The sequence below is a fragment of the Protopterus annectens genome, chromosome 8.part0 (genome assembly GCF_019279795.1).
Source record: "Protopterus annectens isolate FY-2018-M chromosome 8.part0, PAN1.0, whole genome shotgun sequence".
Classification (NCBI taxonomy): domain Eukaryota; kingdom Metazoa; phylum Chordata; order Ceratodontiformes; family Protopteridae; genus Protopterus; species Protopterus annectens.
This window is the reverse complement of record NC_056741.1, coordinates 401,658,901-401,685,772: the sequence shown is the minus strand read 5'-3', so window position 1 is coordinate 401,685,772 and position 26,872 is coordinate 401,658,901. Positions and strand designations below refer to the sequence as shown.

General features: G+C 43.5%; 1 protein-coding gene across 1 annotated transcript in view; it reads left to right on the top strand.

Annotated features, from left to right (window-relative positions):
• The window catches only part of RPRD2 (regulation of nuclear pre-mRNA domain containing 2), a 2,300,864-nt gene that overhangs the window by 2,102,073 nt on the left and 171,919 nt on the right, over positions 1–26,872 (top strand). Inside the window, exon 9 of the mRNA XM_044079912.1 lies at positions 9,763–9,966. Within this exon, the coding sequence (XP_043935847.1) occupies positions 9,763–9,966 (204 nt within the window). The remainder of the gene's footprint in view (positions 1–9,762; positions 9,967–26,872) is intronic.

Here is a 26,872-nt window from a genome sequence, read left to right as displayed (position 1 = left end):
TATTTTTGATATCCTTGTATATATGTGTGTGTGTATATATGTATATGTATATATATATATATATATATATATATATATATATATGTGTGTGTGTTTTATTGCTTCCCATTAAGGGGGCACCTGACATCTAGGGCAAGAAAAACTGATGTAATGGCGTTGGCTGCATGTTTTATACCCCTGACGTCACGGAAGAGACAGCAACCGACGCAGGACCCAAGACTTTGTTAATCAGGCCGACTGAGGGCTACTGCAAGCAGATGACCCAAATGTGATGACTGCAACAGTGAATACACTCAAACATCTACATTTATGGTAAGTGTACACAACTGTACTTTTAAGTCCCTTCAGGAAAAGGGTGAGGCTTTACAGGATGTGAAACATTTTGCTTCATCTCTTCCCAAGTTTCAAAGGAATTACCCTAGTAATCTTGCCTTTGTCCATAGAAGGACTCGTCCACTCCCCAGAGTTAAGAAGTGTGGTAGTCCTTTAGCTAATTAGCCTCGTTTCCCAGACAAGCCCGGTGCTGTCTGACTGTCCTTGCCCTTTTTTTCCTCAGTCACATTCTTCTGTCTCTCTTGGTCTTTCCCTGTTCCCTCCTATTTGGTTAAAGGATCACTCAGGATTGTTGGGTTCTATCCATAATCCGCCAAGGGTATTATATGGTTTGGAAATCTCTTCCTCCTTTTTTGGGCATTCCTCAGGAACAGCTGACCATTTTTTCCAGAGGTGCTTCATGACTTGTCTTGCGGAACAAATAAAAAATGTACAATTCTTCAAAGGGGGAAGGGATTTTACTCCGGAATTTTTTTGGTCCCCAGGAAAGAAGATACTTGGCGACCCGTTGTGGATCTCTCTCAGCTAAACACATTTTTCAAGTTTCCTTCCTTTGGGATGGCTATCCTTCAGACCTTATTTCGTCATCTTCCCCAGGCTTTTCTTCTTTCCCTGGATCTCAAAGATGCCTATCTCCATATCCCAGTTCATCCCCTTTTCAGGAAGTGTTTACATTTCTCTGTTGCTTCCTGGCATTTTAAGTTCTCTGCTTTGCCCTTTGTACTACTCAAAGGGTCTTCACCAAATGCTTCGCTCCTGTGATTGCTTTTTGCAGATGTAGGGGAATACATATCTTTACTTAACTGAAGGACCTGCTCATTCAAGCCTCTCTTCCAGAGTTTTTACTTCAGAGTCTTCACTTTGTTATTTGTCTCTTGCAAAGCCTAGGATTTACAGTGAATTTCTAAAAATTATTCCCAAATCCTTCTCAGGATCATATTTTTCTAGGGTGCAAACTCCAGACTGTTCCAATGCTGGAGTCTCTGCCTCTTCCCAAGGCTTTAACTCTTAATTGAATTTCAGTGCCTTCTTCTTCTGCTGAACTCCCATTTCAGCCAGGGAGTTTCTAAGGGCTCTTTTGAATTTCATTGCCTTCTTCCTCTGGACTCCATTTCAGCCAGGGAGTTTCTGAGGGCTCTGGGATATATGGCCTCCACCATTCTTATGCTTCCTGCGGCTAGGCTTCACATGAGAAAGCTGTAGTGGTACCTAAAATCAGCCTGGCTTCAACATTCTTATCCTTTGGTTTTCCACTTCTCAAATTGGAACTTCACTGGTGGATTCATCAGTTGTCCATCAACCCAGGGCCTCCCTTTCAACCTCCAGTCTCCTCTCAGGAGCTCTTTAAAGATCCCTCAGACATGGGATATGGGGCATCCTTCAGTCCTCTGAAAGTGCAGGGCCTTTTGTCTCTCTTCAGCCGAAAGACCATATCAATATCAGAGATGAGATCCTTTCTCCTGGGTCTTCTGATTTTTCTCTTTTTCTTCCAGGGCCCCTCAAAATCTTCACATACAATACCACAGTGATGTATATCAACAAGCAGGGGGGGGGGGTTGGGGGGGCAAGATCTTGGCTCCTGTGCAGATTGACCCTTCAGGTTTGAGATCTAGCTGTCTAGTATCTGGTGACCCTTCAGGCAGTTTACATTCCTTCAGATCGTGACTTTGTAGCAGATTCCCTGAGCAGGTCCATAACACAGTCTCACAAGTGAATGCTTGAAAGAGATGTATTTCTGGACATTGTCCACCAGTGGAGAGCTCCTCAAGTAGATCTTTCTGCCTCCCCTCTGAACAGACAACTTTCTCTCTTTTGTACCAGAGTTCTTTGTCCTCTGGCCTGGAAGGTGGACGCCCTCTTTTGTTTTCTTAAAAGGGAATGTTTCTTTATGCCTTCCCTCCCCTCCCTCTTATACCAAGGGTCCTGTTTAAGATAGAGCAGGATACTCCCAGAAACTTGCTGGTGACTCCCTTTTGGCCCAGACAGCATTGGTTCCCTCTTCTATTACGTTTAGCCAATGGCAGTCGTCAAAAGTTACCTCACACAGTAGACCATTCACATAAGACAGAGTCACTTATCCATCCCCACTTGTCCACTCTTCAACTGACATTGTGGATTATAGGGTTTTGATCCCTTTTTTGCACTTCTTTTCTGGAGATGTGCCTTGGGTCCTGCAGGAGGCCAGGAAACCCACTACCAGAAAATCTTATTTGATTTTCTGTCTGGTATCTTTCTCATAACTTGGATCCACCTGCTGTGGAAGTTCCTTTGGTTCTATCTCATTTGTGTGAATTGCTCAGTGCTGGGTTGGCACATACTTCTGCTAAAGCCCATCTATCAACTATTTCTGCTTGTCTGCCTTTGACTCCATCTTTGGCTTCCAGATTCAAGGTCAAACAATTTCCAAAAGGTGTCCTTCGTATTAGGCCTCCCAGATAGCTTATTCCTCCTTCCTGGCACCTAAATTTTGTTTTGGCAAAACTGATTTTGAGCCTGCAGCTTCAGTATCTTTACAGCATTGTTTTTGGAAGACTTCCTGTTTTTCCCTGACCTCAGCCAAATGGGTGTCTGAGCTGCAAGCCCTTATGGCTGTTCCTCCTTTTTTTTTTTTTTTTAAATAAGGGCATGTCTCTTCGTACTAATCCTTTTATGCCCAAGGTCGTTAATGAGTAGTCTCTTAATCATTCTGTTCATTTGCCCACTTTTCCTGTTTCCACAATCTGCTACTAAGAAGATTCTTCACACTTTGGGTTTGCATTGACGACTGATATGATTTGGATAAAACTAAAGCCTTCGTAAATCTGAGAAGCTTTTTGTTTCCTTTCATCCCATGTTTTTGGCTGTTTCTAAGTAAGCCATCTCTTCCTAGATTTCAAAGGTCATTACTTTTTGTTGTTTTTATGGTAAATTTCTTCCATCAGTAAAGGCTCATTATACCAGGACTGTAGCTTCTTCTGGTACTTTTTTTTCAAGAGGCTGGATACCACTTCCGTCTTTGAAGCTATTCCTTGGTCCTCTGTTCATACTTTCACTAAGCAGTGCAAGTTGCATGTTATTCCGAGGACCAGAGCTGGCATTGCCAGGGATTTCTGGAGCGCTCTTCCATGCCGTTTTCCTCCTAGGCTTCCTCTTGAGCTTTTGTACCCGTCCTTATGTTATGAATACTGCAACAGTGATATGGAAGGACTTGGTACAGCTATGTAAAATCTTGCCATAATAGTAGATTTCCTTATTTCCTTCTCTTTACTGTTGCAGTATTCACTTACTCCCTCCTGCCCCCTCTGCTGTAGCCTGTGTTTTTTTTTTCTTGCACTCCTGGGCAAGGGGCTCTTCTCTTTTTTTCTTTTCCTCTTTCTCCTCCTGGGTGCACATTTTTCCTTGTTGTTATGGGCATTCTGTTCCTCCTGGGCCTTTTTCAGTTCCAAGTGTGCATTCATATGTCACCTTTATGCCCTGCACCTTGTGCAAGGAGCATGTGTGTGATCTATGATGCCTATAAGTACTAAAAGGCATTGATATGTTGGCCAGACATTGAAGTCTCTTTGGCAGGAGATCCCTTAGGTTATGAATACTGCAGCAGTGAAGAGGGCAGCTACTGTCATGGTAAGATTTTTCAGAAATGTACTTTGTGGTGTTTACTTTTCTAAATAATTTGTCTGCTACAGGCTCTCCAACCTATGGAGAATTTTTGCCTTTAAAAACCAAAGAAGTGAGGTAACATTACATATGTGGCAGTCTTGCTTCAGTAAACATCAGGACCAGCATTAACTCTGGACCAGTAGTGATGACCTTTGTAGGAGAGGAAAATGGCTGTAGAAAGAATTGCAGAGCAGTTTCAGCTTAACTGATGTCTAAACTCAGATGTTAAATTCACTTCCGTGTTGGCCTGTCTTTGAAGATCTGCAGTTATGAGTAGCTCGCACAACTTTACCTGAGCAAATTAAGCAGGGAAGTTATTTATTTATTTTTTGTAAAATGATGTATAGCAGCAGATTTTGTCTTTGCAAAAGATTACTCTGCAGTAGTATCTCTTAGGTTATACTGCTACACCATGTGCTAGTCTGTGTTCTTCCCAGTACATTTTAATATGCATTACAGAAGCGGATACAACTAATTTGGGAATTATTTCTGGCTAGAGAACTGTAAGACAGTAGGTGTTGGACCCTTACACAAAGGGTGAGGTGCAGAAACATTCGGAGGAAGCTTTGGGCCTGTTAGCTGAACAGCAGTGGTAGTGAAAGGCAAGAAGAGAATCCTAAGGGGGAAGCTTGTAATGTGTTTAGAGGACAGAGGCATCCAGGACAGCAACCAGTATGGATGTGTGGCCAAAATAAACTGCCCATTAAACCTGGTCTTGTAGGATTGAGGTTACAGGTGAACATGATGGGAGAGTGCCAGTAGAGGTAGTCTACCTGGACTTCATCAAGGCCTTTGATTCTGTCCCACACAGGATGCTGATAAGAAAATTAGATGGATTGGATGTAGGACCAGTAATGAGGAACTAGATAACTGTATGATTGAATGGTAGGACTCTAGAGGGGTTGTGGTGAGAAGGATAGAGAGAGTAATTAGGGAAGTGATTAGAGTAGTACAGGAGTCTGTCCTGGTGGCTGCAGTACTCAAGTTTGGTTATACCAGACTTAGCTGAATGAAAAGTGAACAGGATTGACCTTCCCAGATGAGACAAAGATAGATGCAGCAAGCACAGAGGATGTGGGAAGAGTCTACTGATGGCTTTGGCAAGACTAAGCAAGTGGGTAGAAAGGTGGCAGTTGAGATGGATTGTAAACAAATGCAAAGTACTGCAGTTTGGCCACAGCTCTAAAGTGAAGTATCAGTTAGGCAGACTGGAACTGATGGCAACAGAGCAGAGAAATTATTTGGACTGTTCACACCTGGATTTGTCCACCAGGAGCAGAGAGAAGAGCATACAGTCTATCCTGAAGAAGAGAGAAAACTTTCAGTCTATAAGGTCTGGGTCAGATGGCACGTTTGCATGCTGTCCTGGAGGCCATTTAAGGAAATGTATGTCAGAGGTTTGAAAGAAATTGGAAGACATTAAACAGAAAGATACAGTGGATGGAGGGAAATGGTTATGACTCAGACTAGAGGAACCTTGAGCTCTTCTCACTTGAGAGTAAGAGACAGTGGGATATGACACTTGTGTACAGGATCAAGTTGGGAAGATGTGACCAGGTTATCCTGAGCGAGAAGGAAAGAAGGTGCTGCAGGAAGCATATTATAGGGATTGCTTACACCCTGGTTCTCCAACAAAACAGTTTTTTTCTTAGAGAGGGCTGAGGACTCCTAAAATGGACTGCCAGGATAGGTGGTGGATAGATGCATATAGCAGCATTCTGGAGGACATTGGACAGATGAAAAAGGCTTAAGGGAGGAGTTAAGGATAAAGATGGAACAATTAAATGCACTAAAAAGGCTTTCTTTCTTTTTCACATCCAGCAATTGTGAAGAAGAGAGTAGTGATAGTGTGTTTATACACTGTGTATTGGATGTTCTTCGTGTTTCACTGTTAGTCATCACATTTGGGTTATCTGCCTGCAGGTAGCCCTCAGCCGGCCTGAATACCAGTCTTTGGTTTACTGCGTCGGATGCGGTCTCCTCTTCCATGACGTCAAGTCGTCAGGGGGTGTAAAACATGCAGCTAATGCCATTACACCAGTCTTTCTTGCCATGCAGTGCCCAAAGCAGAAGCAGTTCACAAGTGCCGGTTGGCCGACTCCTGAAATTTTCGTTTTCGAGTTTCAGAACCGAAGTCTTCAAAAAAGAGAAGTACCCCATTGGGAGATCCTTTTTCTTGCTCCAGCCGATGTCAGTAAAAGTTAACAATTGTCTTACCTGTGGAAAGCAAATACCTCATAAAGATTTTCATTTGTACTGCATCCCCTGCTTAGGCCCAGACCACGACATCCCTCACTGTCGGTTTTGTGCCTTGCTCAACCCCTGAACTATTCATCGTCGGGCTGTCTTTGCAGAAGATTATTTTCGTACTCTGTCTCAGTACTCCGAAATGGCTTCGTTAAGCCATCCGACTACCGATCTTCCGGAAAAAAACTTAAGTTGGCTTATCTACTGCGCCCAGTGTATTCACAAAGTGTCTAGCTCCAGCCATTGCATTTTGCAGGCAGAGAAATATTCAGATATATACCCATACTTGGACGATTGTCTGATTCAGGCAGAAAGCCAGGACTTGCTACTACAACATCTGGCATTTGTAAAGAAACTTCTAACCTCACTGGGGTACAACATAAATGAAAAGAAATCTCATCTAGTACCCTGCCAACAGATTGTATTCCTGGGAGCAAGCAAGCTTGAACACAACTTCCCAGATGGCTTTCCTCACTCCGGAGAAACAAGTTTATTTGACAACCTACTTCAAACTATTGGCCACAAAACCCCAGCTGTCTGCAAGGAAAATTCTGCAAGCCCTGGGGTTCATGGCCTCTTGCATTCCACTAATTCCAGATGCAAGACTGCATATGAGGAAACTACAATGGTATCTAAAAAGCCTACGGTGTTAACATTCTCAGGACCTGGAATCAATTATTCCTATCATTCTTTCTATAAAGACAGAGTTCCTGTGGTGGGCAGAGGCCTGCTACCAGAACTAGGGGCTCCCTTTCACTCTACCCCCTGCCGCCCAAACCCTAACAGACGCATCAGACTATGCATGGGGGGCTCACTTGGCAGGGCAGTGCATTCAGGGCAAATGGAACCCGAGACAGATGCACCTGCATATCAGTCAAAAAGAAATGTTAGCTGTACAGAATTCCCTGGCAAACTTCAAAGACCGTATTCTTCCAGGGCAACTATTGGTAAAGACAGACAACACCACAGTCATGTGGTACATAAACAAGCAAGGGGGAACCCACTCGTATCCTCTCTGCAGACTAGCCATGGCTCTTTGGAACGCAGCCTTGAGCAACCAAGTTCACCTACAAGCTCAATTCCTGCCAGGCAAGCTAAATTCACTGGCAGATGACTTAAGCAGAAATCTCATGGACCCACATGAATGGAAACTAGAACAAAAATATTCAACCTCATGAGGAACAAATGGGGGACTCCAGAGGTAGACCTGTTTGCCTCCCCTCAGAACTACCAGTTGGACAAATTCTGCACAAGGACTCCCCACAGTGAAGCTTGGAAAGTGGATGCCCTGTCCTTTACCTGGGAAAGCCTCTCAGTTTATGCCTTTCCCCCCTCTGCCTCTCCTCTCGAAGGTTCTGCTAAAGATTAAACAGGACAAGCCAAGGACAATACTGATTGCACCAGAATGGCCATGCCAGCACTGGTACCCTCTCTTCCGCAATATGACACTGCTTGAACCATGACACTTGCCTCAGACCCCTTCCCTGCTATCCCAGCAGGCGGGCCAGATTCTGCACCCACAGCTTCAGACCCTGAACCTTGCAGCCTGGCTAATTCTTTGAGCTCTCCAATAGCATCCCTCAGTAAGCAGGTGCTAGATGTCATTCTGGAGGCAAGGAGGCCTAGTACTAGAAAATACTATGCCGAAAAGTGGAAAAGATACTGTTCCTGGAGCCAGACTCAGGGGATGGGCACAGTGGTGCCCAGCTTACCTCATATTCTTCAGTACTTTACAGAAATGCTCCACAAGGGCCTATCCTTCTTGTCAATTAAAATTCATGCTGCTGCCATTTCAGCACATTATAGTACTGAGCCCACCCCTCTTCTCTCACCCCCTGCTAAAACAGTTCCTTAGAGGGGCCAAAATTTAAGAACCCCCCCCCCCCCCAGGAGAGCCCCCACTCTGTATTGGAAAAGCTCCCCCCCACACACCTTTGAGCCAGCTGCAACAGCAGAGTTGAAATTCCTTTCTTGGAAAACAGCCTTCCTTCTAGCCATCACTTTAGTAAGAGGAGTGTCTGAATTACAGGCCCCTCATGGCAATGGAACCCTTCATTATCTTCCATGCAGACTGGGTTTCCCTCAGGACCAGTCCTTCCTTTATGCTCAAGGTGGTGTCTAGTGTGGCCCTAAATCAGTCCATTCATTTTCCTGCTTTTTTCCCTAATCCACAAAACAAAGGTGAACGAATACTGCACTGTCTGGATGTACACAGACAACTTAGATTTTATGTGGACAGGACTAAGCCTCTCAGAAAATCTGAACAGCTGCTAGTTGGCTTTGCTGCAGGGGCAGAGGGGAAGGCCATTTCAAAGCAAACCATTTCCAAGCGGATAGCCCATTGCATTCATTCCTGCTACAAGCACCATGGAAAACCTACCCCACAGGGGATAAGATCACATTCCACCAGGGCTGCATCTACCTTTGCAGCCCTTCTCAGAGGAGTCCCTACCAGGGACATCCTAGAAGCTGCTACCTGGAGCTCTGTACATACCTTCACCAAGCATTACCACATGCCTATTTTTTTCTAAATCCAGAGCTGGTTTTGCCACTGCAGTCTTGCGGGGCTTAATAGCTGGCCCTAATGCTCAACAACTTTCTCTTCCCTTCCTTAGCTTTGGGAATCAACCCAAATGTGATGACTGCAAGAGTGAAACACAAAGAACATAGTACAGTTTTGTACACTTACCATAAATGTAGATGTTCGAGTGTATTCACTGTTGCAGTCCTGGTTACCCTCCCTCCAGCCCCCTGACTTCTCTTGGCTCTACCTTTCCTTCTTGTTTGGTATATTTAAGTTTACTGGTGTATTTGCTTTTTGATGGAGGTGTACCATAACATATAATTGCTTCCCATTGTGGGGGCACCTGACATCTGCGGCAAGAAAAACTAATGTAATGGCGTCGGCTGCATGTTTTATACCCCTGACGACCTGACTTCATGGACGAAGAGACAGCATCCAACGCAGGAATCCGAAGACTCTGGTATTCAGGCCGACTGAGGGCTACTTACAGGCAGATGACCCAAATGTGATGACTGCAACAGTGAATACACTCGAACATCTACATTTATGGTAAGTGTACACAAGTGTACTTTGACTGTTAAAAGTGAACCTTTTTTTCATGTTGTGATTCCAGTTTAGATTTTGTAGCTCAGGAAGTCGGGACACAAGCATCTCCAAGCATCATTGTTCTGTAAAGTAAGTTGTAACATTTGGCTGCTTTGCTAGCACTTGAGGGAAGAATTATTGACTTGGAAGCGCACTGTGGTAAGTCTTATCAGTAAGTTTGATTGAACTGAAATGGTTTAATTTACCTGCAGCATAGTTTCACATCAATATGTGCTTTGTCTGTATACACTGTTGTATTAAGAGGTGTTTCTAACACACACATTTTAGAAAACTAGCTTCTGATGTGCTTATGGTAAAGGTTCCATTATGTAGAAAGGTGCTAAGTAGAAACATTGATGAGTTTGCTTGGGCTGCAGAAGTAATCACTATTATTGAAAATAACAGCATTTTTGTTTCCTCCTTTCCCCATTCAGGAGTAAGCCCAGGGGCTAAAGTGTCTCCAGTGACTCCAACCACCCCAACGACGATTTCCAGTGGACCAAAGACACCAGTTCAAGGACCTGCTTATGTCACTCAGCCTTCAGTAACAAGTGCCCACACTAAGGTAGAGATAACACCCGAATCCATTATTTCTGCTCTCTCTAAAACACCAGGAACAGCTGCACCTCCATTGCAAGGTAATAATATGGACTGTAAATGGTGACAGAACTTTACATTCTTAAACATTGTTGTGCTGCCTGCTGAAGTCTAGCCTTTCCTTCTTCAAATAAAGTTAGTGTAGCATTAGTTGGCCATGTGATGTAGAAAGGTAAAGCCTTGACTGTGACCCAGGCTGGAAGAGCTGACGAGGGAAGATGGGAATGATTGGGTATTGATAGCTAACCCATTCTGTGAGAGGGTCATTTCTGCTGTAGTGTCAGCATCTTCTGGAGAGAGATGTACAGTATGCAGGATGTGGGTGGTAGTGTTCTGTTTGCTGTGCCAAGATGCATCCAAGTGGTAGCCTTCATAGGAAGGAGCATGCATGTGTGCCCATTCACAGAAGAAAGCATAGCAGGCCTTGCATCTGCAAGTACACATTTCGGGCACTGGGAGATAGGTTAAAAAAAATCAGGAAAAACTTGCCATAACTGCCTAAGCCTTGCTATGGTCATCTCCATTCTTACTGAAAAGGAATGAATGGGCATACTAGTGGCGATGGCTAAATGTTTAGGAGCAATGGGAGACAGAAAAATGATACAAAAAAATTAGTGTAGAAGAACATTAGAAACTGTGTATAGATCTAAACTAAAGCCCTAGTTTGACCATTCCTGCATTGCCTTCTGGATAGTTTTAAATTCCTTTTTTTCTCTCATGACTTTGTTGTAGCATTCTGATGTTCATTGTGTTACCCTGCTGCAGTCATCACACTTGGGTTATCCTGCCGTCAGGCGGTCCCGCAGTCGGCCTGAGTTCTAAAGTCTTGGTCCGGCGTCGGTTGCTGTCGCTTCTTCCCTGACGTCAGAGCGCCAGGGGTATATAAGAGGCATCCGATGCCATTTTCTTCAGTCTTTCTTGCCGCGCGGTAGCAGAAGCAGTTCGCAAGTGCCGGTCGGCCGACACCTGAGATTTTCGATTCGAATTTCAGTCCGAAGTCTTCAATAAAGCTAAGTACCCCGTTGGGGAACCTTTTCTTGCCTCAGTCCGATGTCAGAAAAAGTTAACAATTGCATTTCTTGTGGGAAGCAAATACCTCATAAGGACTTCCATTCCTATTGTATTCCTTGCCTAGGCCCAGACCACGACGTCACAGGTTGTCTGTTTTGTGCTAGGTTTAATAAACGAACTATCAAACGCCGTTTTGACTTCACACATTACTTTGGTAGGAAATTTAATTATATCATGCCGTCAGAGCAGCCGACGACCGGCATGCATAAAAAACGCAAGGATAAGGACAAGCAGCGTAGGAACAAGCCAGACTCCAAGGCCTTTGCTGGGCCTGTCGCCGGTTCTCCAGTTTTCAGTGAGGCGCCTACGCAGACCCTGATGACCGCAGAACTGGAACCCCAGACAGCTGCGGATTCTCAAGCGGAGTCTACTAGGCCGAAGCAGCCATCTTCATTAGGCCCTTCCGACAGGAGCAGAAGTAGACCCTGGTGCAGTGGAAACACCTTCGGTTGCAGAAGGTGTCTTCAGACCGACTACACTCACCATTAAATCTTATGCTAAGCTTAAAACTCCTTTAAAATCAAAGAAGACTGTACTTCAGTCTACAGTTCAAGGCCCCATGCCTAAGAAACAGATGCTTAAGATGGCTGAAGATTTGATTACCCTAATCAGGGGTTCCCATCCCCCTCCTGATAAAAAACCAAGACAAGAGGAGGATTATGCTTCCTCTGACCAGGTTTCAATTTCCTCAGATTCTTCTGAGGAACAGGATTACACTTTTCCACCTTATGAAGACTCTGATGCTGAAGACTCTATTCCCTCAGCATCTCCCCTGAAGACTACTCCTTTGGGGAAACTTTACATACCATGAGGGAACATTTCCACTGGGACGGCTAGGACTACTCTGATTCTAAGAAAAGGCTCCGAGAGTTCCTTTTACTATCCCAGCACAGACCTCTTGCTATCCCTCCAGTTTTGGATATTGTGGATGATGTTTACTTGGAGTCTAGTCTAAATCCAGACTCTCTACCTCTTGCTCCAGCCAAACCAGACAGATACTACAGAGTACTTGACTCTCACAAATTCCTTTATAAAAGCCCTGTGGCTGACTCAGAAACAATTTCCCAGGGTCCTAAGGGAGCTAAAGCTTCTATGGCTAAAAATCCTGTGCCCTCTGAAAGGGATTCCAGAGCCCTAGATAGATGGGGAAAGAAAATATACACCTCAGCAACTCTGGCTATGAGAGCATTAAATTGTCAGTTTCACATGCTGAAATATCAGCAATTCCTAAAATCTCAATTAAAACAAAAAATGAGCACACATACTGAACAGTCTGAATTCAAGGAAATGCAGGATCTGTTGCATGCAGCTGAACAGGTGGGCAAACATACTTTACAATGTGGATTTGATTCATTGGAAGCTTCCTGTAGAGCAGCTGTTACTGGCTCTGTCATACGTAGACATGCTTGGTTAAAAGAACAAACCCTTCCTGATCATGTTAAAGCAAAATTATTGGATGCACCTTTACAGTAGGATGTATTATTTGGTGTCAAAGCAGAAGAGGTTTTAAAGAAAATGGAGGATAAGGCAAAGTCTATGCAAACGGTCAAGGATTTTTTGCAGGTACAACCCCCTCATTTCAGCAGAAATTGGTCAACGAAAAACTGGTCCTTTCCAGCTTCTGACAGATCACAGAGAGACAAATACAGACACCCAAGGGGCAGAGGTCAGTCACAAGGCCCTTACAAACCTCGCCAATGGGGTACTGCTACCCAGAAAGGAGGAGAAGACAGGCCCAAGGCTAGCAGAAGACAAACACAATGACTCAGTCCTCTAGCTACCAAGCAAATCTCTCCTGGCAGCTCCCTTGGGAGGAAAATTACCATTTTTTGCAGACAGCTGGCACATCATCACAAAAGACAAATGGGTTCTAGACATTGTCTTTCAAGGATACAGATTCCACTTTCATACCTTACCAAGGATAAAAGGAATGCCGAACCTGCCACCAAATCAATGGGCAGAGGCACAAAAACAAATTACAGCTCTCATGGACATGAGAGCCATTCAGCAGGTACCCACACAGGAGCAAGGACAAGGATTTTACTCAAGACTCTTTCTAGTCCCAAGAAAGGACAAAGCATGGAGACCCATTCTGGATCTTTCAGTTCTGAACACCTATCTGCAAGTACCAAAATTCAAGATGCTAACACTACAGCAGCTTCTTCCCATGCCGGGCAAGAATGCTTGGCTAGTAACGTTGGACCTCAAGGAGGCATACCTGCATGTCCCTATCAGACAAAATTGCAGAAGATACCTCCGCTTCATTGCAGGTTCAATGCATTATCAATTCTCTGCACTGCCCTTTGGCTTATCTACTGCGCCCAGGGTCTTCACAAAATGCCTAGCACCAGTAATTGCAGACAAAGAGGAGTTCAAATATACCCATACCTAGACGACTGCCTTATTCAAGCAGAAAGCAAGGACATTCTTTTAAAGCATCTGGCATTTGTCAAACACCTTCTAAGTTGCCTAGGCTACACAGTAAACGAAAAGAAATCAAAACTAGTGCCCTCACAAAACATAATATTCCAGGGTGGCAGCTTGAATGCAACGGCCCAGATGGCTTATCTCACGCCAGACAAGAAACAACAGCTGACTCAATATTTCAAAATAATGGCAACAAAGACCCAACTCCCTGCAAGAAAATTTCTGCAGGCCTTGGGATTCATGGCATCTTGCATACTACTAATACCATTTGCAAAACTGCATATGAGGAAATTACAATGGTACCTGAAAAGCGTATGGACTCAGCACAGCCACAGCTGGGAAACAATGATACCACTCATTCCCTGCCTTCAACAGGAGTTTCTGTGGTGGGCACAGGCACGTCACCTCAACAAGGGTCAGCCTTTCACCTTACCCACAGCCAGGCAAACTATGACAACAGAAGCATCGGCGGACTATGCCTGGGGAGCACACATGGCAGGACAGTGCATTCAGGGCAAATGGACTACAGATCAGAGGCATCTGCATATCAATCAAAAAGAAATGCTAGCAGTACAGAATGTCCTAACAGCTTTCAAGAACCTCTTATACCCAGGACAACTAATAATAAAAACGGACAATACCACAGTAATGCATAAACAAGCAAGGGGGCACACATTCCTACCCTCTATGCAGGCAAGCAATGACCTTGTGGAACACTGCACTGTCTTACCAGGTTCAATTACAAGCACAATTCCTGCCAGGAAAAAAAAACACATTGGCAGACGACCTAAGCAGAAACATCATGGATCCACACGAGTGAAAACTAGATCCACAAGTATTTGCAATGATAGCTCCAATATGGGGACGCCCAGACATAGATCTGTTTGCAAGCCCCCAAAACTACCAACTTCAAAAATTTTGTACAAGGACATTCCATCCACAAGCTTGGAAAGTGGACACCCTCTCATTCAGTTGGAAAACATTAACAGTGTATGCCTTTCCTCCACTGCCTCTTCTAGCAAAGGTACTGCTGAAAGTCAAATTAGAGAAGCCACAAATGATACTCATTGCACCAGAGGCCACGCCAGCATTGGTATCCAATTTTAAGAAACATGGCCCACCATGGATTTTACCACAAATTCCTCACCTGCTCACCCAGCGAGGCAATCAGATTCTACACAGCCAGCTCAAGACTTTAAACCTTGCTGCATGGCAAATTACCTAAACAACCAGCCAACACCTCTATCCAAAGCAGTTATGGATGTCATTCTGGAGGCCAGGAGGCCCAGCACCAGGAAAACCTATTCAGACAAATGGAGAAGATTTTGCGCCTGGAACCAGGCTAAAGGCCAAAATCCCCTTGATCCAAACATTCCTCAGATTCTACAATATTTAACTGAGATGTTGCACAAAGGTCTTTCCTTTTCATTTATTAAGATCCATGCCTCGGCAATTTCAGCTCATTACAACACGGATCCTCCTTTATTCTCACATCCACTCCTAAGACAGTACCTCAGAGGGGCTAAGAACATAAGACCGCCAAGGAGAGCACCATCACCTGCTTGGGATCTCAACTTTGTTCTGGAAAAGCTTACACTGCCGCCCTTTGAACCAGCTTTTTCAGCTGATTTAAAATTTCTTTCATGGAAAACTGCCCTGCTACTTGCAATAACCTCAGCTAGAAGAGTCTCAGAGCTACAGGCACTAATGGCAGTGGAGCCTTTCCTCATTTTTCATCAAGACAGAGTCTCTCTACGAACTAACCCTTCCTTTATGCCAAAGGTGGTATCCAGTGTGGCCCTAAACCAAACCATTCATTTGCCCACCTTTTTCCCAAATCCACAGAACAAAGGAGAAAGACTCCTGCACTCTTTGGACATTCACAGGCAATTACGTTACTACTTGGATAAAACTAGGGCTTTCAGAAATTCTGACCAGCTCTTTGTAGCCTATGCTACAAGATCACAAGGAAAAGCTATCTAAAAGCAGACCATTTCTAAATGGATAGGGCATTGCATACGTTTCTGCTACACGCATCATGGGAAACCGGTACCTGCTAACATTAGGTCCCACTCCACCAGTGCTACAGCTACATCAGCAGCCTTTCTCAGGGGAGTGCCAACTAAGGATATTCTGGAAGCTGCAACTTGGAGTTCAGTGCACACCTTCACCAAACACTATCACTTACCTCTATATTCTAAGACTAGAGCTGGTTTTGCCACTGCAGTTTTGCAGGGCCTACTAGCTCCTTCTAACCCTGTTTAACTCCACCCTCCCATCCTTAGCTTTGGGATTCAACCCAAGTGTGATGACTGCAGCAGGGTAACATGATGAACATAGTACAGTTTTGTACCTACAATAAATGTAAATGTTCAAGTGTTCACCCTGCTGCAGTCCAGGTTACCCTCCCTCCATCCCCTCTGAACTAGCTGAACTTATCTATACCACTCTATCCTATTCAACCTCTGTGGTGTATTTGCTTGTGCCTAAAGGTTTTGTTTTATTTTTATGTAGCTATATATATATATTTTGCCTACCTATGGGGGCACCTGACATCTGAGGCAAGAAAAACTGAAGAAAATGGCGTTGGATGCCTCTTTATACCCCTGACGCTCTGACGTCATTGAAGAAGCGACAGCAACCGACGCCGGACCAAGACTTTGGAACTCAGGCCGACCAGGGACTGCCTGACGGCAGGATAACCCAAGTGTGATGACTGCAGCAGGGTGAACACTCGAACATCTACATTTATGGTAGGTACAAAACTGTACTTTTTCATCACTGTGAAGCCAGTTACTTGCAGGCCACACTGTTTTAATACCGATTGCCATCTTGAACTGTACTTGCAGTCAACTTGTCAATGGATTTTAAAGCATTTAGCTTCTTATTAGTGGCCTTCCAAGGCACAGTATGGAGATTTGTTTTGATAATAGATAGCAAACATACATATTCACAGGAGAAAGCATAGCAGACCCTTGCTTCCACAAGTATGCATGTCAGGCACTGGAAGATGGATTAGGTCAAAGAGCAGAAATAATTTTCAGTAACTGTCTGGATGAAGACTGTACTGTTACCATCTCTGGCCCTAGTGAAATGGAATGAATGGGCATGCTTATCAGTTAAATAACCTCACAGGGAAACATTTTCTTGTCCTTTTTACTGTGAGTTGTTTTCTGATGTCAGGTTAAGTCAATGTCTTCTTTACATGCAGAAAATAAATTCTGCACAAGGGCAGACTTTTATTCCTGTTCTGCTTAGGACCTGAGCACATTGTACCTAATTGCCAATTTTGTGCCTGTTTTAATTGTGAAACTATTCGATAAAAGGTAGGCTCCATCAGTCTATACCTTAGTAGCAAGTAGGGTTAGGCCTACTCATTCTGTTGTCTGCTGGTCCTCAGGCAAAAATGCTGAAAAAATGCTAAGAGAGAAGCATTTGAAGGAGAAGGATGTTAAGAAGGTCACCAGTACTACCATTGTTTCCGACTCCACACCCCAGCTTAAAATCATTGATCCAGGCAAGGTGCATTTGCAGCCCCCTGTAGATCGACTACTGAATCTGAGTTCTCTGGTACATCCCCTAAGAAGGCCACCATGTTATCTGCTCCTTCCATGTCCTTGTGAGCTGCGACCAGGCGGGCATCAGCTGGATCCAGATCTGCTTTGCTGTCTCTGGTTTTGTTTGCACGTGCTTCGATTTTGGAGGGAGGTGGCAGAATGCCTCTAGTGGTGGCCAGTGAAGAACATCCTGGGGACAGGACTGAGGCCGTGGCCACCTGTCTTGTGTTCTGAGTCCTTGCCGTATGCCAGATCCAAGCCGTAAACACTCAAGCTGAAGCAGCATCCAGGGTTGCCCCAGCCTTTGCTGCTCTAGTCTTAGGCTTCCACAGCCCAGGTCACCACAAAGGACCTTAGACTGGCCCAGGATTTCATGGACTTCATGAAATCCAAGCAGCCTTCTGAAAAGGGACTTGTGAGAAGAGAAAGATATTCTGCCAGAGCAATTCGGATTCCTGCAATTCTGATGAGTAGGAACTGGCTTATATAGAGCACCTACCTTTCTCATACCAGTACCTTTCTCAGATTCTGAAGACACTTTTCTCTCAGCTTAACATCCTGAGGGCGGTTAATCTTTTGGGAATACTGTTTACAGTATGAAGGAGGTCTTCAGTTAGGAGTCTAAAGAGTTGTCTCAGGTTCAAAATGGGTACAGATAGCTTCTGAGTGTACCTGAACCCAGACCTTTGGTGATTCTGCCTATCCATGAAGTCTTGGATGATATGTTTTTTTAATATATTTTTGCACCATGATTCCATACACTCTGCTGCAAGTAAGCCAGACTGTTTCTGTATGGTGCTTGACATTCATAAACATCTTTAGAATAACGCACTGATGGATTCTGCTGTGATATTTCTAGAGTCCACCAAGAGAAATACAATGGCTGCATCCAAGGAACTCCTTACTATATGATGAAGTAGGAAGATCTTACTGTTTTGTCAAGCAAACATACCCTTCTTCTCTGGCCGTGAGACCTGTCAACTGTCAGTTCTGCATTCTCAAATACCTTGAGTCTGCACATAAGCAGATTAAAGCCATGGCAGAGGGGACTCGAGATGGACATTTAAGAACTGACCATTGTTGGCTTCCAGGTGTCCAGACATTCCCTTAACTGTGGCTGTGATATTCTAGATGCAGCATGCTGGGCAGCAGCTAGGGGGCCTGTGACTAGGAGACGTGCCCCGTTGAAGAATCTGTCCCTCTCAGAGCATGTTAAAGCTGAATTCATTAATGCTTCCTTGGACAAAGAGAAAGTGTTTGACACTGAATGAAAAGGGGAAGGCTGTGAAGTCTGTCAAGGAACTTTTGTCTTTTCCCACCACCTAGATACAACAGAAACTGTCCTAATTTTTTGACTTTTCACCCAGGCAAGACAAACTGAAGTATTCCAAAGGGAAAAGGGCCAAGTTTAATAAAAAAAAAAAAAAAGACAGCTGGACAATCACCCTAGACCTGCTGGATCTGAGGACACCGGGACGCACTGGGGAGTAGTGGTGACAATTCTGAGCACCTCCTCCTTCAAAATCGCACCCCAATCCCCTCAGCCCACTCAAAAACTAGGGATATGCTTTCCCCTCTTTTCTACTATCTAGAAACACATCACCCAGTACAAGTTGTCTTACAACTCCCTTTTTGGGAACACTTTCTGTTCCAAAACAACAAAGGCACCATTTTCTAGAAGATACAGGACCGTCTACAACAGGGATATTTTCCAGAAGAGCCTGTGGGCACAGAATTTAGTCAGGACTTTTCTTGTTCCCCACAAATGAGGTATCATGGATGCGCATTCTGGACCTTCCTAGGCTGAACAAATTTTTAGTGTCATCCACGTTCAGAATGCTTACCCTTCAGAAATTTCTACCTTTCATCATGCCAGAGGTGTGGATAGTAACACTGGAAGAATACCTGCTTTCACAGTCCTGTTGTGCAGGAAAACAACAAGTTCCTACCCTATAGAGCAGGTCCCACTAACAGTTCAGTGTCTTAAATTTGGCTTGCTGTTGCTCCCAATGTTTTCACCAAATGTTTGGTACCAGCCATAGCGTTTGCAAAACTATAGGGGTGCACCTCTGCCATTATCTGGACAGCTGCCTGATACAAGCAAGCAACATACCTAGAAAAGCTCCACAGAGCCATGTAAACCACTGTGGAATATTTTCAGAAGGTAGTCTTGATCCGTAACTGCCAGAAAGTCTCAGATGTGCCCTTACAGACCCATGTCACGTTTTTGGGGCCAGTCATAGACCCTTCAAAAAGAGTTGATTCCACTGGACAAGATCCTTTTTTTCTTGCAAGCTACTTAAAGCACATTTGCAGCCAGAAGGCTATTTTGACTAGAAATTTTGTGAGCCTCCTATGGCAAATGCATTCTTTTCATTCTGATGACCCCCCCCCCCCCCCCGCCAAACTCCACATGAAAAGTTATGTCGGTTACTAAAAAACTGTTGGTCCCACTGCATACACTGAGACCACCTTTCCATTCCTTCCTTGCCTAAAAAGAGAGACTTTGTGGCGGGGAAGAACATCACAAAAAAGACCCTATTCAAGACCCAGGAGACATGCCAATTACTGACCTGTTACCTCAGGTTTGGCCTCAGAGACAGACTTGGAAAAATCTGAAAGTGCAGAAGACAATGGACAGCTGTCAAGACAACATGTCAAGATAAAAGAAATGATGGCATTCATTCTAGTCTTGAAAGTTTTCAAAAGCAGAACAATACCAAAACCCATAAAAATACAGAGACCACCACAGCCATGTGGTGCATAAACAAGAAGTGGGCTACCCACTCCTACCATCTTTGCAAGCTTGCAGTGGAACGCTGGTTTCTAAGTCTAGAACTACAGCGATAACCAGCTGCCTTTTATATCCCATGGAGGGAGAATTTGTTAGCAGACAACCCGAGCAGATCCCTTCTAGACACAAATGAATGACTGTTGGAGAGAGATCTTTCTCAACTTAGTCCACATGTGGGTTGTGTCAGCAATAGAACTTTTATGCAAGGTTCATGTCATCTCGCCAGAGGTAAATAACTCAAACTTTCTGCCGAAACAACCTTCTGTGAATATTGGGCAAAAAACATTTACTTTTTTTTGCCGTGGGACAAACCCCCTCCAATGTTGGGAGACTCCCCTCACCCAAAACACACACCCCAGATACTTATGTATATGTGATAGATATAGATATATAGATACATAGATATATGTATATATGTGTATGTATATGTATATGTATATATATATATATATATATATATATATGTGTGTGTGTGTGTGTATATATATACATATATATATATATATATATATATATATATATATATGGGTCCCCTTCTAATGGTCGACATTCAAAATGTCGACATTATGGCCGAGACCATATGATCAACATTTGAAATGTCGACCATGGGGAACCGGCATCACGGTACAGTGCAGAATGGAAAGATTTCCACTTACTCACTGTAGTGCCATCTCGGAATTGGTATATTAAAGTTATGGGGGGGTGGAGCCACCCATGGGGGGGTGCAGGGGGGTGAAGCCCCCTTCTAGCAGCATTAAGGTGAGTTTGTGTTTTGTATTTTACTTGAATGGTCGAGATTTCAAATGTCGATCATATGGTCACGGCCATATGAAAGTCGACATTTTGAAATTTCGGCCATGTCAAGTAGACTCATATATATATAACAGCCTTAGTACATTTTACATTTGGAGAAGCAAAATTCTTCAACTTGACATGTTCCCATTGCATCCACCAAAAAGACACAGCTAAAGAATTCTGCTCCAGGACCCCTCAAGGAAGGTGTGGAGGATGGTCAGTTTCTCCCTTTCTAGGACAGGGCCTTCTTTTTTTGTCTGTTGCCACTTGCCCCAAGGTATTGCAGAAGATCAGCAAAAAGTGGTCTTGATTGCACCACACTGGCCCAGCCAGCACTAATGTTCTCTTCTTTGCTATCACTCAATGGGGGAAGACCAGATCATTGCCAATACCTTTAGATCTCCTTATTCAGAACAAAGGGGCCCGTCATTCACCCAAATCTCGGGACCCTGAATCTCACAGGTTGGTTGATTTGTCCTTGATTCTTACTAGACATTAGTTTACTGAAGATGTGATATCTATTCTCAAGGAAGACAGGAAACCAAGTACCAGGAAGTCATACATTACTAAGTGAGGAAACATTTTTTTCCTTTGGTGTCAGTCTAATACCTGTCTACCTAAGGTACTTTTTTACCACAGGCCCTGGAGTACCTGTCTGCACTGTAGAAAGTAGGCTTGTCCTACTCTTCCAGCAGTGGTACATGCTTCTGTTGTCTCTGCATGTCTGCCCATTTTTTCCCCTACCTACTCACTTCCCCACACGAAACAGACTTCCTACTATTCAGTGCTGCAATATTTTTTACATATGGGTTGTATTCCGTTATCGACCTGACGTCGCACGTAGGCTCAGAAAATGCCAGCCATAAAGGGGACATATGCATGTACCATCCTCAGAACTTTTTCTCTGCCATTCAGAAAGGTTGACTCGTACATTTGGTCTGCCATTGGAATCTGCATTTTGTTCTTCAGCTTCAGATACTCCGGTATCCGATGGGGATCTCCGGTGGGGATTTATTTACTTGCTTCTGCCTTTTGTTATTAATGTCATCCAGATAAGGCAAGTGTAGGTGTAGAAGACAAATTACACATAAGGATAGTCATGAGCTCAGTTTGTTTTGTTTATGGTCTACTCACAACCATTGGTCCTGTTCTGTTTGTCAGGCCTTCATCCCAAAAAACCTTGTTTAGTCATCTGTCTGCTTTAAACTTGCATCTTGAAAACCAGAGGCTTAAACGTCTAGCTAGGGAATCAGAGGGTTCCACGAGTTCTGCTCAGAACTTCGTGGCAGACACATTGAGCAGATCCATGACACCACCCCACGAGTAGATCCTTCACAGGGATGTGTCCTGGAATCTAGTTCACTGGTGGCGTACTCCAGAAATGTATTTATTTGCCTCCCCTCTGAACAGACAACTTTCTCTTTTCTGTGCCAGAGACCATCACCCCCAGGCTTGGACGGTGGATGCCCTGTCATTTTCATGGAAGGGGATATTTCTTTGTGTCCCCCCTTCCCTTTGATTCAGAAAGTCCTGTTGAAAATTTTACAAGAGAAGCCAAAAATCTTGTTAGTGACTCCCTTTTGGCCAAGACAGCATTGGTTCCCTCTTCTTCAGTTAGCCAAGGGGTCGTCACAAGTTACCTCACTGGATGGATCTACTCACTCAGGACAAGGGATTACTGATTCACCAACACTTATCAACACTTCACCTGACCTTGTGGATGATTAACTTGATTCCTTTTAGGCACCTTTTCTCTAAGAACATGCATAAGGCTATACAGGAGGCCAGGAAACCCACTACTAGAGAATCTTACATTTCCAAATGGACAAGATTTTCTTTATAGTGGCAAAAAAGGACCCCTTTTGGTGGATATTCCTTTGGTGTTATCTTATCTGTGTGAGGTACTCAACAGTGGTCTTTCTTATTCTTCTATTAAGGTCCACTGTTCTGCCTTGTCTGCTTGCCTGCCTTTAACTCCTCCATTGGCTTCCAGGCTGGAAGTTGAACTTTTCTTAAAAGGTGTCCTTCACGTTAATCCTCCCAAGAAACCAATTCCTCCTTCTTGGGATCTTAATTTTGTCCTGGAAAGTTGGCTCAGGCCCCTTTTGAACCAGCAGCCTCAGCTTCTCTGAAATTTTGTACTTTGAAGACAGTGCTTCTGGTAGCCATTATCACTGCCAGAAGGGTTTCTGAAATCCAGGCATTAATGTGTTTTACCACCTTTCCTAGTCTTCCATAAGGGCAGGGTTTCTTTGAGAACTAATCCATCTTTTATGCCTAAAGTGGTCAGTGACCTTTCCTTAAATCAGACTGTTCAGTTGTCCACCTTTTTTCCTATCCCCACAATCTCCAAGTTTGAGAATTTTGTATTCTGTAAATGTGCACAGACAGCTTAGTTTTTATCTTGACAGAACTAAGTCTGTCAGAAAACCTTATAGACTTTTTATGTCCTTTCACCACAGGACTCTGGGTTTGCCTGTTTCTAAGCAAACTCTCTTCATGGATTTCTAAAGCCATTCCTGTTTTGTTACCAATTTCATGGGAAGTCATTACCCTCTTCAGTTAAAACGCATTCCACTAGATCTGTTGCATCCTCAGGGGCTTTCTTGAAGGATTTGGATACACAGTCTATTCTGGAAGCTGCCACTTGGTCATGGGTTCACACTTTTACAAGACATCACATGCTGGTTAATATTTCCAGGGCCAGAGCAGGTTTTGCCAGAGCAATCCTGCATAGTTTTCTAGAAAATGTCTCTGCCTAATTTCTCTTTGTTTCATTCCCCCCCCCCCCCTTTCCAGGTTCCCGTTCAGCTTTTGCACTCTCCCATATGCAAAGAATACTGCAACATTAAATAGAAGGACAGAGAATAGTTATGTAAAATCTTACCATAACTATAGATGTCCCTCTCTTCTATGTTACAGTATTCTATCCCATCCGCCTTCCACCTATATCTTGCTCTTTATTTGGATGACTGTCCTTTGGGCCTCCTTTTGGAGTTTCCTCATGGGACAACTTTATTCTCAAGATGGTGTGTGTGTGCCCTTTTTATGGCTGACAATTCCCTAAGCCTATGTGCAGCATCCCACATACAGGCAGTAGCTTGAAGCTTTTGTATACAAGCCAGACGTTGGGTCGATAGCTGAATACAACCCATATGTAAAGAATACTGCAACATAGAAGAGAAGGACATCTATGGTTATGGTAAGATTTTACACACACCCATCCTTTCTTCAAGGAGATACCATGCATAAGATTGCCCAGGAGGTAACCTGTCCCCTACCTGGGCACCTTAACTTAGTTTTAGAGAAACCTATTCTACCTCCCTTTGAGCCATCCACCTCTGCACCCATCAGAGCTTTCTCTTTACCAAGCTATTCATCTTCCAGTCTTCTTCCCAAACTTCCAAAACAAGTGAAAATCTTTTATTCATTGGATGTTCAGTGGCAAGGAGGCAACTGAGATTTTACCTTCTGTTGAAGGGAAGGCCTATGGACAAACAGACCTTATCAACATTGATAGCCAGATACATTGCATCTTGTTACGATCATGGCAGTCAGGTTCCTGTCCCATATGGGCACATTTTACCAGAGAAAAGCAGCAACCACCACTTTCCTAAAAGGGTTCACAACTAGGTCTATTCTGGAAACAGACACTTGGTCACCCACTCCCACCTTTACTAAGTTTTGCAACCTTGTTGTTCACTTCAGAGCCAGAGTCTGCTTTGCCTCTGCCGTTCTGCAGAGCCTTATCTCTCCAGCCCTAACCTTTGACAAATCACCTCTCCACGATTAGTCTTGGGAGTCTTCCCAAGACTCAGTACTGCAACAGTGACTGTGACATAGTGCAATTATGTTAGAAACTTACCATAATTGTAGATGTTCGATTAGATTATTCTTTCCTTCTCACTTACATGGCTACTCTTACACACTCTGCCTGAGGTGAGTAACATTGCCCTAACACTTTCTTTCCTCATCTCTCATCTCCTTTGCTACTCCTAGTCAGTCCTCAGTAGGGTTAGTGGTGTATGCTTAAGGGACAGATGGACCCTTGTTCCCTTCGGCAAGAAAGACCTGAAGATTAAGCTTGCTTGACTGCTACTTTGTATCACTGACATCAGGGAGGGCATCCGCCATCTGGGGATTGTGAAATTCTCTGTAATCTGGTGGAGATAGCAGACTCCTAGAGGAAGGAATTCCCAAGACTCAGCACTGATCTGTTTGGACATGTACAGTTATGGTAAGTTTCCAGAATAACTATGCTAACACTGAAATTTTTTCCCTTCACAGTTTTACAATTATTGTATTTTGTAAAATTTGCAGAGATTTGGCCAGCTTGCATGATGTCGCTATCCTAAATGTTCTGGTCCTCTTTCCTAGAACAAGCAATCCCTCAGCTGAAGAAGGCACTACTGGAAAGCTGCTGTTTGGGTTTGTGTTGAACTTGAGCTTTAAAATAAAGCAAACTTTGTTAACTTGACAGTTCCATTGTCAACAGGTTGATTTACTTATTACTCTTCAGGGTCTGTGTTCATCCTTTACTCTTCCTTAATGCATTATCAGTCATGTTTCCTGTTTTTGTCTTAAGTAGCAGTATAATATACTTTAGGCTTTTAGGTGGTGATATGCATGAAAATCACTGCTGTAGTCAAAACGTCTGGGATCTGTACTGCAGGTAGAGTTTTATTTCTGGACAGTTTGTCCATCTCTTTTCTCCCCTATATTGACCTTACAGTTCTGTACACTCTGGATGTCTCTTATTTTATGGCATAAAGGCAGACATGCGATCATCCATCTTAACTTCTTTCTTGCTGCATGGTGCAATGCAGTCAGAGTACACTCTCAGTTAACAGACACCCATGAGGATTAGTAGATGCCAGATAAAGTACAGTTGTGTACACTTACCATAAATGTAGATGTTCGAGTGTATTCACTGTTGCAGTCATTACATTTGGCGACTCCAGAAATTTTCGTTTTCAAGTTTCAGAGCTAGTGTCTTCAACTAAAGCTAAGTACCCTGTTCGGGAGCTTTAGTTGAAGACTTCGGTTCTGAAACTCGAAAACAAAAATTTCAGGATTCGCCAAATGTAATGACTGCAACAGTGAAACACGAAGAACATCTGTAGTTTCTGGTTGATTGAGAGTTACTATTAAAAATAGGCCTGAGTAATACTGTATCCTATACTATTTGTTTGGTTTGACTTGTTCTCAGGTTGGGGAGAGAGGGAATTTATTCTTATCTTCCTTTTTAAAAGTCAGATTCAAAATGTAAGGTATGTTTCAGCATGGGGAAAACAGAAAGTACAACTCATGAAAATTGCATTGTATTTCTTCGACATTTTTCTGCCGGTTGCTTAAGAGTGCTGGTTGCGTGAGTTCCAATCAGCTGAGTTTACTGTAGTCTTATGAGTCCAGGTCACAAGTGGAAGAATCCAAATAAATGCACCACAGGGGTTATTACATTCCGTTCCATCATATTGATCATTTCTGCAGTACTTTAGTGTGTTATATCCTGCTAAGGATACAGCAACCAGCTAGTTTCCAAAGCTTCAGTGCACCTTCCAAGCTGAGCTAAAGAAAAGGGTTTGGACACCAAGCCTCGTAACTTTCCGGCCATTGAAGATAATGCTGTCCTTCAGGCTTTTAAGGATAGACATTCAGTTTGTGGTGCTCTTTTGCTGAGCAGATAATTTCTCTTTGCGGGAAAAACTTTCCACAGTAAAAAAGCTTGTTTTATTGTACTTTCCTGTTTAGGAAAGTTATTTGTAAGTTATGAGTTGGTGTTTTTGCAAACTGTCTTAAGAATTAACTGTACTTTTAAACAGGAGTGCATTTTTTTCCTGTCATTTTAAAAGTTTTTTGAGGTAATTAAAAAACACTTTTCTGTAGAGAAATAGTTTTTTTCTTTTTTTTTTTTGTTTGTTTTACTTTTTGGGGTTGACAGTGTTTTAAAGTACTTTTTACAGTGTTTGTGTGAAAAAGTGATTTTAAAGACTTTAATTTTTTTTTACCATCTCTTATTGCTTCTTTTCCCCAAGAGAGGCACCATTTTCAGTTTGACTGTGTAACAAGTTACTGGCCCCACAGCTGGTCCCTTCTTCAACCACAAAAAGGAAAAATAAGGCAAACAGCCCTTGCTACCACAACAGACTAGCATTTTTCCTCAGCTGCTGGTGGGTAACTCTCTTCCTTGGCCAGTAGCTTGTTCTTCAGGCCACTCATGTTTTACACTGGATCATAGGTGGTTACTAGGCTAATGACCTCATGGGCCTTACAAGCCTAGCCAAGAGTTTATCCCCAAAAAAT